Source organism: Hibiscus syriacus, unplaced genomic scaffold (assembly GCF_006381635.1).
Source record: "Hibiscus syriacus cultivar Baekdansim isolate YM2019G1 unplaced genomic scaffold, ASM638163v2 tig00116997_pilon, whole genome shotgun sequence".
Taxonomy (NCBI): Eukaryota; Viridiplantae; Streptophyta; class Magnoliopsida; order Malvales; family Malvaceae; genus Hibiscus; species Hibiscus syriacus.
In genome coordinates, this window is record NW_024063513.1 from 2,379,058 (window position 1) to 2,393,339 (window position 14,282).

A 14,282-nucleotide genomic window follows, 5' to 3' on the forward strand; every position below is an offset into this window, starting at 1 on the left:
CAGTATAAACTGTTTACAACAAAGGGTGATTTTAATTAATACAATGATTAGATTCTTGTTAATCATTCATTGGACAGGAGCGATGGTTTAGGATAGTGGGAAAACTTTGGTTTACACCATGCATTGTTTGCTGACTTTTGATTAACAAAATGACAAACTGTATAATCAGACAGGGTTCCATCTGTTTGAATCAGGGAAAAAAACAATAAAGGATTAGCTGTACACCATTTCGACTTATCATTAGCTCGTGAAAATACATGCCTTAAACAATGTCTGAAAACTTTAATCACTTTCATATTGCTGGCTAAGAATTAAGAAATGTAGCACAATGAAGGAATGGCAGTTTGAGTGAGACTCGGGGGATATGGAAGATGATGGGGCAAAACCAGATTGCCCCCCCCCACTTTGAACTAACAAAACCAATACCCTAACATTGATCTTAGAATATGTCATTTTGTCTTAATTCAAGATGAATTGGTGGATTAAAAGAATAAATTGAAGGGAAAAAAACTCGTCTAGCAGGAATCTAATGCATACTGTCTTGGTTGTCTGGTGGTCTGAATGTTGTAGGAGAAGAAGCCAATGGCAACACCTGAGAAGAACTTGAAGGATAATGTGGTAAACACTGGAGAGGTTCCCTGTTCTTACCAACAATGAATTTAAGGAAAGACCCTTCTATCATTGTCCCTTCTGTTGAAATTGTAGCACTATTAACAGCTTTAACACCATAATCTTGAAAGGAACCACCATTTCTTTGTACCATTTTCTCAGCTTCTAACATCAATCTCTGTAAAAGTTTCTCTTCTGCATCCCTCAAGAACTTGAACTTTGGAGGAGGTGAAGATCTCAGCTTATTTAACTCAGCATCCGTCGATGATTCAAAGAGAGGATTGAATCCTTGGCGGTAACCCAAAGGTGACTTCAATGGCGGAGAAGACAAAGGACTATGGAAAGGAGTGTCCATAGGTAGCATATCATCATTCAAGTTCCTTCTTCTTGAACCTTTATCTTCAGACTCCAAATCTTCCTTTGTTTCCTCTTTGATGGTGAAGAGGAATCTGGGTGGACCAGACAGATTGTGGAGCCTCATCAGCTCTGATTCGACGTCCTCTTCTCCAAACCCACCCGTTAGCTGCAAACCCTTGGTCGACCCCAGTTCGAGGTCTAGCTCGACACCATTAATATCTTGGTGGTTGTTGGCGATGGTGGGTGCATGTAAAGGAGTTGATGATTTCTTCCAGCAGAAGAGTTGAACAAGCTCCCTTGCGTAGTTGATGTAATCGTATTCAACTTCAGAGCTAGCAACTCTCTTCTTCTTCCACCAAAGCAAATAGTAAAGCTCCGCAACAAGAGCCAATACAAGACAGCCAAAAACCAAACTTAAACCAATCCCTAACCCACTGAATGATTTCATCTTTGGTTCAAAAATTCACTTCATATCTCCAGAAAATATATTCTAAAGACTAAAACTTGGTTTTGCAAACTCCACAAGGTTTCCCTCCATCTCAGGTCTGTATCATATATAAGAGAAAATGTAAGGAGAGAGAAAGAAAAAAGGACCTTTAAAGCATGCCAGAACTTTCATCTGAAGTTAGCCAGAAACAACAATGGAATATTGCAGTAGATAAAGAAAGAACCCCAAAGACCCCAGAAAGCCTTCACTTTTACTGCAGTTCACGGGCTAAGATTCGTTGTAGTAAAGCATTAGGGGAAGGATCAAATTACCTTATATATCCAAATATTCTCTGCAAACATGGAACCCTTTGAAAAACAATATTGACTAAGCCGGTTGAAACAAATAAAATAATTATATTGTGGAAGCTGAGGACAGATTGTAACGGTTAAAAGCGGAAAAAAGAGAAGGCAAATAAAAGTTGAATGGGGTATGGGCAAATCCTTTGAACAATATCTTTTTAGCTTTGAACTGTGTGGAAAGTGGCAATAAGCAGCTCACATGGACAGCCAAAGGTTTTAAGAAGAAAATCATAAAAAAGGCAGTGTGATTGCATCGGCCCACGCGGTAGCCTCCACGTAAACCTTAACTGGAAATGACCTAAGAATCATACACCCGTTATCCACGAAAGCCCAACTCTGTTCTTTTAGTTTTATGTATTGTGAACTATAAAAGTGAGTGCAAATTATATAAAAAAAAAGTTAGTGCAAATTATGATTTTTGATTAAGTGACCAACCCCGTTCTCCAGGTAATAGTTTTTTCTTTTGTTTTTCACCTCCTGTCAACCTTCATTTGATGAAATGTGAACTCGAGGTGATTACTGGTTGCGAACTGTTGGCACCGAAAGAAAAAGATAAATGCAGTAGAACCTACAGGAATGTGTGGAGCCTACTTCATGTGGTCAAATGCATTAATACATTTGGTCAGATGGACACAGAGAGAGAGACGTTTGCCTGGTTCAATAGGTTTTGGGAGCCCTGGAGCTGAGAAACTGCAAGCAGGAGCCATGCAAGTGATGATAGATTAGGACTTGCTCTCTCATCTTTTGCAGATGGTGGCATGCTGCTGCGAAGGAGCAAATTTATCTGATACATTTGCTGTAATCATAGCCAAACTTGAAAATACATGTAGGAATGTGTTTGTTAAAGGTGCTTGGGAATCCTATGCAATTGTATACTTGATTGATAAGATTGGGAAATCTCTGTCTCTGGTAATTGTGATTGACTTCTTTTAAGCCATCATTTTGGGTGATCATTGCATCCATGATATATATATATATATATATACATATATTATTACATGCTATGCTAGTAATAGTTATGTTGAGTGCGTGCTTTGGGCATTTCCGTCGGCTTTGGGCATATGTATATTTGTATATAGGATTAAAGCTTGCACAGTTAAAAATGTTTGAGAGTGGGGTCCCAAAAATGGAAGTTTGGAAGTAGCTTTACTGATTAGTCTAGTCCTTTCTGATTAAAAAAAATGGCTGTCCCTTTCTGATTAATTTATACAAATCAAGCTTCCATCTTATAAAATCTTGACTTTTAATGTATATATGTTCACAATTAACCATATAAATCACCAAGATTTTCTAATAATTAAAAAGTTAAAATCAAACCCTCGAATCAAGAAAAATAAATGCAATTACCCGCCAGTTATATTTTTCCACGTTGACTTTATACACGTGGCAGCTACAAGATACGTACATAGGATTTCAAGTACAACATACAAGATGCAAGCACCTCGAGTAAAAGGAAAGACATCGTAAACGCAAACGCAAACGCAAAGAATCCGCGTTAATTGCCACTAATAATGATAATTTATAATAATCTCCCTTTAGTTTCCCCCTTAAACACACTAAAATGTAACTTCCCTAGCAGAGTAATTATTGATTAACAAATTCCTAATCTCTCGATTCTCGAATCTCAAAAAACCGAAGACCCTTCAATCGCGTTTGTTTTAGGTAATTAAGATGGAAAATTAAATGATTGAAATCTGGGGTTTTAATTAAGTTTGGTGTCTGATCTGTATTGTTTATGATTGTTATCGAGTATCTATCATTGAAAGCTTTCACTTTTCGTAATCATGAAATTTATCGATTCAACCCATTTTTAATTTTTGAAAATTTATTTCGGGGGATGATGTTCCGAATTATGAAACCATTCTTTAGGCTCAAAATAAGGCTATTTTTGTGCATGTAAGAGATCAATCTCACTTCAATAGTTTTGTCTGATCATTGCCTCGAATTCGTCTTCTATTTTAATCTCTGATCTAAAAAATCAATTCTTTTTCCCCCCTTCAAATCCATGAAAAGGTTCATCTTTCAGTTGATTTTTATCTTTTTTTCCTCAATCAGGTCCCTTTCTTTGGCAGGTTATTGAGGTAAACGCAAGATCTGAACAATGGCCACAAATTCATCCAATGGGGAACAACAAACATCCTCAAAGCCACCACCTTTGCCATCTCCATGTTAATGTAATGCTAAAATGTTGGTATTCTTTATCATGTTATTGCAGCTTTTGTTTCTCCGTGTTAATTGAAAGGTAGTGACTCTGATGTTTTCTGCATCTGGGTGGTAGCTTTTCTTTGTGAAATACAACCTGTTAAAATGCTTGAATGATCTTAGCCTTTGGTTACGGGCTTTTGGCTTAGGATGAATGCTTTAATTATATTAATTTTAAGTAGGGCAGACATCGCATGGTCCCGCAGATATACTATCGATTCAGGTGTGAACATACAATGGCATTCATCTTTCTGAATTTGTACTCTCACTATTATGTTTGATTGTGTGTTGACATTCTTATTTAGTAGTGAATCTGTTCAGTGATTGCTAATCTTGTAAAATGTTCAAAGAAAAATGTTGGCTGGCCACGTTCGAAAAACCGACCTCTCTTGTTTCTTTGTTGCTTGATGTATAATTTTCTGTCTTTTCTGAATAAATGCCATGAGATAATTTGGAGTAACATTAAAGTAACTAATTTGTTTATAACCGTGTTCATGATTATTCCTGAACAAATCCTAATTTCTTTTCCTTCCTGATCAAAAAGCTCGAGGGTTCTAGAATCCTTTACTATTGTTAAGTATTCAGCTTACATTTGTGAACACTGCTCGATATCTTGTGTATTTGCATAGAATTCTTGTTCTTCAGTTTGGATTACAGTTTGACTTCTTCTGTCATTTATGTTTCATTTATATCTCTAATGTTGTATTTTATTGTTGATGACAGGCCAACATGAGGATCCTGGTTACCGGAGGAGCTGGATTTATTGGTTCTCACTTAGTTGACAAATTGATGGAAAATGAGAAAAATGAGTTTTGGAAAATTTCTTATCACATCCAACCTCCCTTGTTCAGAAATTATTAGCTGAGTTGATACGAGTATTTGACCCATTTACTCAGGTTATTATGTTCTACACGGTTATACCAGGTGGTTGTTGTCGATAATTACTTCACTGGATCAAAGGACAACCTTAGAAAGTGGATTGATCATCCCAGATTTGAGCTTATTCGTCACGTCAACTTCTTATGGTTTCTAACCATCTGCGCTTAGACTTGGACTTAACTCTATGGGTTGGATTAAAGACTGTCGAGATGATAGTAGACTATATTCGGACGAGCAATTTTGAGGAATTTGGCATTTTTATGAATTTTTCTTCTTGGCAGATGTTACCCAGTCATTGCCTGTTGAGGTTGATCGGATTTACCACCTTGCATGCCCGGCTTCTCCAATTTTCTATAAATAAAATCCAGTGAAGGTCGGTGTTGGTGTGTTTTGATTGTTTTCTGAAATATTTATGAGCACTTCTTTAATTTTACTTCATATTTCCATAGACAATAAAGACAAATGTCATTGGCACACTAAACATGCTGGGACTTGCCAAGCGAGTCGGAGCAAGGTTAGGGAATGCTGTTCATTATAAATACATTACCCCTCTACACCGGCTCTACTTAATTGAAATTTTGTGGAACAGGATCTTGCTCATATCTACTTCAGAGGTATACGGAGATCCCTTACCCATCCACAACCAGAATCATACTGGGGTAACGTTAATCCAATCGTTAAGTTTTTTCAATTGAAGTCTGAGCCACTTTTATGAATTCACTCATCTTGCTAGACAGTTTTTGCTTGAAACTTCTGTACTTGTGAAGATAGAATATCTTCTCTAGAAGATAAATTCTTGCCATTAATATATTTAATTTCTTTCCATACGAATCTGCTGTTAGTTGATACTGTGTAATGTCGAATTGGACTTTGGAAGTTGGCTTGTCTGGATGTTTAATATTATGAGAGTATTATTTTGGCACTGAATGCTTCTTTTGTCTTATAGGGGTTCGGAGCTGTTATGATGAAGGGAAAAGTGTGGCTGAGACTCTAATGCTTGATTATCATAGGCAACATGGGATAGGTAAAATTTTCTAGTTTGCCTATACGATGTTATCCTATAATTATTATTCTTGACATTGTCCTTTTATGGTTTATCTAGAGATACGCATTGCTAGAATCTTCAACACATATGGACCACGGATGAACATCGATGATGGATGTGTTGTAAGCAATTTCATCGCTCAAGCACTTTGGTAAATTTTTTCTTTTAATGCGTTGTATGGTTGTTATCAATATCATTGCTCTTCCTTTATTCTTGGTTTTATTGCCAACGAGACAACCATTAGCTTATCAACTACCAGCTTAATTGTAAAACTACAAGACAGCTATTTCCTATATTCTGTTACTTTTTAGTCATCATATGAACACCTTTTCCTTGTTTTTCCACTGAGCTACTGTCTCTCATTTGACATCCCTTTTGCACTTTGTAGTGGTTGTTGAAAATTCAACAGAACATGGGTTGTTAAAGAATTTAGCAGTCGCCTGCTTGAAAAAAAAATTCGGGGGCTGAATTTTGTTGAATTTTTGGCATGAGAAAATTATTTTTAGTCATTGGACTTTAGAGTATTTTCAAATATTAGTTTTTAAGCTTCAACTATAAATATCCTTACCCATTTAGAATCATTCCAAATTATTTCTTTCTCCCAATACTAGAGAGCTTTCTTGTGAGTAGTGATTGTTTTATAAACACCTAGACATTTTCTCTCTTAGTAAAAGATCTGCAGCAGTCCGGAGACGTAGGCATAATTGGCTGAACTCCGTTATCAATTTTCGGGTATTATTTTTCTCGCTTTTATTTCATTAAAGATTTTTTGTACTAGAAAAATCTATATCAACCTCTCAGGAAAGCAACCAGAGGGCATGAAGAATGAAGACTGGGCTCTTCTCGACAGACAGGCCTTCAGAGTTATCCGACTGACGTTATCCCGAAATATTGTTTTCAACATAGCAAAGGAAAAGACCACGGCGGGTATTATAGCGGTTCTCTCTAGTATGTATGAGAAGTCATCGACCTCAAACAAAGTTCACTTGATGAGACGATTATTCAATTTGCGAATGGCGGAAGGGGCATCAGTGGCTCAACACCTAAATGAACTCAACACTATCATAACCCAGTTGAGTTCCGTGGAAATTGATTTCGATGATGAAGTTCGAGCTTTAATTCTTTTATCATCTCTAACAGATAGTTGGAATGTTACTGTTACAGCAGTTAGTAGTTCGTCGGAAAACAGTAAATTGAAATTCGACGATGTTCAGGATCTGATATTGAGCGAAGAAATTCAATGAAGAGAATCGGGTGAAGTATCAACCTCCTCAGCCTTGCACATGGAGTCTAGAGGGAGAACTTCAGAAAGAAATTCAAATCGTGGCATATCCAAATCCAGAACGGGAAAATCAAGAACGGGAAAAAAATTACCTGTTATAATTGTGGTAAGAATGGTCACTTTAAAAGAGATTGCCGAGCACTAAAGAAATATACCGGCGTATAGGAAGCCAACATGACAGATGAGACAGGTGATGCCATGATTCTAAGCGTCAATAATCGAATTGAATCATGGATCTTGGATTCAGGAGCATCTTTCCACTCCACCCCATGCCAAGAAATCATGGAGAAATATGTCAGTGGTGATTTTGGGAAGGTTCATCCAGCTAATGATGAAACCTTGAATATCGTCAGAAAATGAGACATTCGATTAAAATTATCGAACCAGACCACCTGGATGCTGAAAGGAGTGAGACATATTCCTGGTCTCAAAAGAAATTTGATTTCTGTAGGACAACTTGATGAAGAATGATATAGCACAACCTTTTCAGGCTGTGAATGGAAGATTACCAAAGGAGCACTCGTCATTGTTCGTGGTAAGAAGACTGATACTCTCTATGTAACCTCAAATTTAGAGAATATCATTGCAGCCGCAGATGTTGATGGAAAATCAAACCTATGGTACCAAAGGCTTGACCATATGAGCGAGAAAAGGATGAAGACGCTTTTGTCAAAAGGGAAGCTGTCGGATCTAAAGAATGTAGATGTCGGACTATGTGAAGATTGCATCTTTGGCAAACAAAAGAAACTCAATTTTGCAAAGATTGACAAGACACCTAAGGCTGAAAAATTAGAGTTGGTTCATACTGATGTATGGGGATCATCTCCAGTTCCATCTCTTGCAGGCTCATTATATTATGTCACTTTCATCGATGATTCAACAAGGAAGGTGTGAGTTTATTTTCTGAAGAAGAAAAAAAAAATCTTTGATACCTTCAGAAAATGGAAGGTCATGGTGGAAAATGAGACTGGTTTGAAAGTCAAGCGGTTGAGGTCTGACAATGGAGGAGAGTACAGAAACAGTAGATTCAGAGATTTCTGCGCAAACAATTGGATCAAGATGGAGACAACATTTCCCATGACACTACAGCAGAATGGCGTAGCAGAACTCATTAACAGAACTCTGAATGAACGTGCAACTTCTCTGAATGAATGTGCAACTTACCAAATTGCTATGGGCTGAAGCTATCAATACTGCAACTTACATGATCAACCGTGGAAGCTATCAACGTGCCAGAAGCAGAATGATTTAAATTTTATACTGATTTTTTTATATAAATAATTATTCACAGTTATTGTTATATTCTCTTTTATTTAATTGTTTATGTTATCGTTATATTATTTTTTTAAATCTCATATTCCAGTTGTGATAAAGTCAATTATTAATTTGATACTATCGTTATAATTTTTATGTTAGTGTTGATGATACTTATTATTCATCACTAAAAGTAATATTTGTTTATATTTATTTTTTAAATTATTTAGTAGGATTTTTTAAATCATTTTTATTTATGGTCATGTTTTCATTATTTAAAAGTTAGTTTATAAGTAGGGGAAAATGGTTGGGTAGGGTAGCATGATTTGTCTATTTTAGTATTTACTAGATTTTTTTAAGATTATGACTTTGTTATGAATTATTTTAATTTGTTTAACAAATTAACCGCTCTAATTTGTTTAAAAAATTACATTTATTATTTTTCTTAATCATATCCTTTTAAAATATCATTATTATTCCTCCTAAATTTAAAATTATATCAATATATTTTTAAGAATAATAATGAAAATTTTAAGTTTGAAAAATAATTGAAGGTTAGCTTTTTTTATCTACTATCAAATATCAAATAAAATAAGTCTTTTGTAGAATTCAAATTCTTATTTAGAAAAATATATTAAGACCTAATGAAAAAAAGTTTCTAGCCATTCAAAAAATTACTCTCATCCATACCATCGTTTTTTTGGAACAAAGTGCAGCACATCAATTTAAATTATTTAAGAGAATCGCATTGTAGACAAGAGATGGGGGTCGGGGGATTTTGGAATTCTTTAATTCTGTAACTAAATTGCATTGCATACGAGATTATAAGATACAAGAATCATTGACTTATTTATAATGTAGTTTTTTGTCAACGTCGTCGGCAGGAAGAAATGGCGCTCATATCTTTCGAACAAGGAGATTAACGCCAAATTCCGGCTCGGTCAGCAATGCGTATTGAGGCGAGTAGCGATAGCTTGGAGCGATGGTGAGGATGAAGTTGGACACGATGATTGCAAACAACACCTGAAGTTCAGTCATCGCAAAGCTCTGCCCAGGACACTCTCGAGCCCCTAAACCGAATGGAATGTAGGCTTGACAACTTTTGCATGCTCTTCAAATGCCATTGGCAAACCTCTCAGGATCGAACTTTGTTGAATCTGGTCCCCAGAGTTTAGGATCGGTGTGCGATTCTAGCATCCATAACCAAATATTAACCCCTTTCGGGATTTCTACGTCACCCAGCTTCAGATTTTGCAGGCCTGCCTTGAAACAAATGCTGTTGCTGGATAAAGTCGCAACACCTCAAGAACCACCATTTTCAACTGCAATAAACACGAAGAAATTTAGAGTTTTGAGTCCAGAATCTCGAGTCATAGTTATATTACGTACCATTTTCATCTTGTGAAGCATGTCAAAATTCAGCACGCCATTCTCGCACACTTGTGAAACTTCAGCACGGATACGAGTCTGTCATTCAGGATGTAAAGCCAATAAAATCAGTCTCCATATCGCAGAAACTGTGCGGTAACTTCGGACGCAGGGATGCAGATGTCCTTGCAGTTGTCGGCTATGAACTGATCGGCTGTTATAGATGGCTCCAGATTACCTTTCGAACCTTCAATCACCACTTGCAACAAATCTTTACATGCGGTCTCACTCTCAGCGTGCTTCTTTACTATCCCCATAATTATCGAATGAATCTCCTTTTCAATCCTCCAAATCTCTCTATTGTTTTTAGTGGGAAGGTATCTGTGGGGGGAAGATGAATAATCAGGTTGAGCATTGTAATAGATTTTTGAACTCAATTTGGGAGCAAACTACCTGAAGAAAGGGATACCACTAAGTATTGTTGGCGAGCTCATGGCATTAATGAGAGCTAGAGATTTTGGGAATATTTCCATTCCCTTTTGCCACTCATCTCCGAAAACCACTTTCGAAATGACATAAGAAGTGAAGCTTCTTACACAGTCATCCACTCTGATGTCTGCAATCCCACCATTAGCTTCAATTATATCCCCTCATGATTTCACCAGTTCCCCACCGGACTCCACCATTAGCTCCGTCATATCCTACGGCCAAATATCTGGGATGTTTTCCGACGATTTGATATGAGTTGAGATGGTCAAGGTTGTGTGATATTTATAGGAAAGAAAGAAAGATTTTGATTGGATGACGCGTGATTACCCGGATTCGCCACATGGAGATTTGTCGCCATTGGATTAGGAATTTGTATCGACGGATGGAAAGATGCGTGAGGGCTAGTTTTGGTGGGATGTAAAGGCAGAGACGTGGCAGATGTCATTGGCTAATATCATGTAACTTTTTTTTTTGGGGAAGAATAATATTATGGAACTTGGATAGTGACTGAGCTGCGGCTGGGTAGGTTTCGGAATTTAATTTTTTCATGACGAATTTTGCAGCGAAAATCAATTTTCTCCCTCCATTATTTAATTGCTATAATTAAATTTACAATAAGAAAAAGTTAGAAACTTTATAGTAAAAGAAGCGCATATCAGCGAAAAATGTATTAAAAATTGTTTTTATTTGTTTCTTGTGGTGGTTTCTCCCAATTTGATGCTTTGAGCCACCCATGCTTTCGCTTCTTCCGAATTTCTAAAATAAAATAAAAATAAAAACACTGATACGGTAGCGGCCTGATTTTTTTTGTTACTGCTTTTTTTGTTGTCGATTTAATTTGTGTTCTAATTTCGTGATTGCAATGAGTTTTAAAGTTTGCCGACCAACTGTTTGATGAAATGGAATCCTTATGAAAGTGATCATCGGCTTAGTTGTTGACTCCTTATTTGTCAGCTGTCGGCAACCGTACACCATAATGCAGAGTATAAACGGGACAGTTCGTGTTTTTCGTAAATACCCATTGGCTAGATCTCTCTGGGCTCGCAATTCTTGCTCAAAATTATTTGTTGGAGGTCTCAAAAATTTCCTACTCTTTTTCTTGTTCTCTTTATCCGATTTGAAGGGAATGTATGTTTACTACTTTCTTCTGATTTTACTATTATATAATTGGTTTGTGATAAGTTCTATTGACTGTAGGGCTTTCATATGATACCAACGAGACTGTTTTGAAGAATGCTTTTGAAAGGCATGGTGAAATCATTGAAGGTACTTTTCCTGGATATTTATATTTTGACGTGATTTTGTGCTTTGCCAGGTTAAAAAAGTTTGGGCTTTAACAGTTCGTGTTATTGCTCATCATGTGAGTGGGAAATCAAGAGGGTATGGGTTTGTGCGTTTCACTTCTGAATCTTCAGCCATTGCTGCTCTTAAGGAAATGCATTCCCAGGTATGTTTAAAGTAATTAATTCAATAACTCAATTTTAATTCTTGACCCATATACATTTCTATTATGATAAATGAGCAGTTGGGTTGAGATCTGATGTTGCATATAATGGTTGTTTTTAGGTATTGGATGGTCGAAATATTCGGGTTGAATTCGCACGCGAGGGATGATTGATTGGTATTTATCATTCAAGAGGTTTGATTTCTTCCTCGTTGGTAGTTATTGATTTTCATTCAATCAATGTAGGAAAACTTGGTTTCATGTGTTGAGTCTGTGAATTAACTTACCAAATGTCTTTGATGGGGATGACTTCCTATTTGATACCTGAGAACTTTGTAACACATTTTGAACTCTTTTCAAATGAATCAGACCTCCCCAGTTGGATTTGATTCATTTGAACCCATCTCATGCACTAATAAAGTGGATGAAAAAACCTAATCCTCGGAACAACGCAGTTTTTGTAGTATATATATAGTATCATGTGCTTCAAGTCTTTGACAACCAATTTCACTTCAGTTGCTTGTGGTTGAATGCATTTCTCGTTTATTGAAGGCAGAGTTTATATATACCTTACGTTTTGATGATTGCAACTCGTGGCACAGTTTATTATTCTCAACTGTCTCCTCACCATCAGCATATATCAGATATGGTTTTAATTTTGTTATAGCATAGCCATAATTCTGAATCGAATATGATGTTAGCGGCCTTAATTGGGATCCAATTCTGTATTTGAAAGGGAAAAGCAAATTTTCCCTGGATAACTCGGGTGAATGATTTTAGAAATATGACAAAAAGTGTGGGGAGTTGGTACTTATTCTCAATCAGCGTCTCCATAATTCTAATTTTGTGCTGAGGATTATACTTATGTTTTGCCTATGATGTTTGATCTCATGAAATGTCTGTGCAATTGGCTGCCGGCGTTTCCTGTGGGCTAGAACTGGTGCACCAGAGGCAGCGGTACGGCCTTCCCGGTCTTCTCTAATGCCCACATCAGATATGTACCAAGTGTCTCTTGCTGTTCTAAAACTTGCTCTTAATAGGTGAACCCCAGCCTCAGGTGGTTAAGACTCGACATGCTTGAGATCCTTATATATGAATTGAAAGGTCCGAACGATTAACTTTTATTGTGGAATATTAATAAATATGATTTTACCTATGAATTATTTGTTATATATGACGAAATTTAAGATCAAAAGTTGAGTTTGAGTTAAAAAAAATTCAAATAGCAATGCTAAATCTGTAGATTGTACGTTCTGCTTTTGTATGTCAAACATAAAACAAGAATCCCAGCAAGAAAGTTGTAATAATACTAGTTTCAACCATTAATGTTACATTGCTTATGCTAAAGTTTCAGCCGTAAGTTATATAAAAAGCAAGCAAGCAAATGTTTATTTTGAATGTTTATAAGGTAACTCAGGTGTTAAATCTGTCGCTAATACGCTGGAGCCACAATGAACCCCATTCTTAACGAACTGCCAAAAGAGTGTCTAGTTGCCCAACTGATTGAAATTAAGCTACAATTCAACGATCATGATACATCTCAACCTTCACCCCCATCCTCATCTTCACAGTTGAGGCTGCCATCACCTTCGACCTCGAACGTCGTTGATACCAGCATATGGAGAAATTGCAGTTGAGACAGGACTAAGACAATTGATAATGAGTAAGGGAAAGCCGTGTGCTTTAAAGGAATTTTTTATGGTTTGTGGAGAAAGCATCTTCCAAGTAAATACTTCAAGCATGAACTTTATGGGCTATATTATTAACAGGGGTTGGTTTAAATGGTAAACAACTTGATATCGCTTAAGTAAGGCCTCAAGTTTGAGTCTTTGTGTATTCAGAAAATCCCTGATATGAGACTCACCTACCAAAACCAGGTATGCAACGCATGTTGATCCGAATTAGTCAAGAAGAAACCTTGAAATCAGGATGAAAAAAAAGGCAATAAAAAAAACATTATCGGTCATATTAAATATACAGTCCTTTCAACTTTATTTTTAATAGAGAAAATAACCTCAGTGACCAAAAATGCCTTATAATATACGATTTTAATCAACTTTTTTTGGATTTGCCAAAATGACCAACTAAATCGCAATGCGATCGATAATTCGCAACGCGATCTCTGATATCGCAAATCAGTTTCCAGATTCGCAACGAGATTCTGACTATCGCATTGCGATTTCCCAAATTCGCGTTGCGATTACGTAATCGCATTGCGATTTTCCTAATTCGCATTGCGATTTACGTAATCGCATAGCGATTTAGTAAATCACAACGAGATTCTGACTATCGCAATACTGAATTTCAAAATCGCAACTTGATTTCTGAATTCGCAACAGGTTTTAATTTCGCAACACAAATGTTTTGGGTATATAAATACGCAACAGCAGCAACTCATAATCTAAATCCCTAAATCGCAACTCATTACATCTCCATCTATCACTCTCTCCGGCGATATCCGTTCCTATATCCAACGACATCCTTCCCCATCCGGCAACAGGTTTTAGTTTCGCAGCTCGTTTGTTTAGTAAATTAATTTACAATAATGAAATCATCTAATGTTG

The 14,282-nt window shown here is 36.5% G+C and overlaps 2 protein-coding genes, 1 long non-coding RNA gene and 1 pseudogene across 5 annotated transcripts; 2 read left to right on the top strand and 2 right to left on the bottom strand.

Annotated features, from left to right (window-relative positions):
- Positions 1-235: 235 nt before the first annotated feature.
- Positions 236-1,879, bottom strand: LOC120194044. Of its 3 annotated transcripts, none has more exons than XM_039196444.1 (2): positions 1,726-1,879; positions 236-1,511 (listed from the first exon to the last, which is right to left on the bottom strand). In XM_039196444.1, the coding sequence occupies exon 2, from the start codon at positions 1,412-1,414 to the stop codon at positions 527-529; it is 888 nt and encodes a 295-aa protein (XP_039052375.1). In that variant the 5' UTR covers positions 1,415-1,511; positions 1,726-1,879; the 3' UTR covers positions 236-526. The 3 variants fall into 3 exon arrangements, with proteins under 3 accessions (XP_039052375.1, XP_039052374.1, XP_039052376.1); XM_039196443.1 differs by having other exon boundaries at positions 236-1,585; positions 1,663-1,879; XM_039196445.1 differs by having other exon boundaries at positions 236-431; positions 487-1,879.
- Positions 1,880-4,743: 2,864 nt separating this feature from the next.
- LOC120194205 lies at positions 4,744-5,856 on the top strand. Its single transcript, XR_005522953.1, has 4 exons — positions 4,744-5,209; positions 5,286-5,350; positions 5,426-5,495; positions 5,783-5,856. It is a non-coding gene; the product is annotated as an uncharacterized LOC120194205 (long non-coding RNA).
- Positions 5,857-9,283: 3,427 nt separating this feature from the next.
- LOC120194288 lies at positions 9,284-10,483 on the bottom strand (annotated as a pseudogene).
- Positions 10,484-10,996: 513 nt separating this feature from the next.
- On the top strand, positions 10,997-12,821 carry LOC120194170 (glycine-rich RNA-binding protein 4, mitochondrial-like). Its single transcript, XM_039196561.1, has 4 exons — positions 10,997-11,347; positions 11,472-11,540; positions 11,615-11,721; positions 11,841-12,821. Exons 1-4 carry the CDS (start codon positions 11,185-11,187, stop codon positions 11,886-11,888), a joined length of 387 nt encoding a protein of 128 aa, XP_039052492.1. The 5' UTR covers positions 10,997-11,184; the 3' UTR covers positions 11,889-12,821.
- The last annotated feature ends 1,461 nt before the right edge of the window (positions 12,822-14,282 follow it).

Coding starts and splice junctions, on each gene's coding strand:
- LOC120194170 (XM_039196561.1), top strand. CDS start 11,185: ATGAAAGTGATCATCGGCTTAGTTGTTGACTCCTTATTTGTCAGCTGT. Junction 11,348..11,471: donor CTCAAAATTATTTGTTGGAG/GTCTCAAAAATT, acceptor TATTGACTGTAG/GGCTTTCATATGATACCAAC. Junction 11,541..11,614: donor GCATGGTGAAATCATTGAAG/GTACTTTTCCTG, acceptor GGGCTTTAACAG/TTCGTGTTATTGCTCATCAT.
- LOC120194044 (XM_039196444.1), bottom strand. CDS start 1,414: ATGAAATCATTCAGTGGGTTAGGGATTGGTTTAAGTTTGGTTTTTGGC.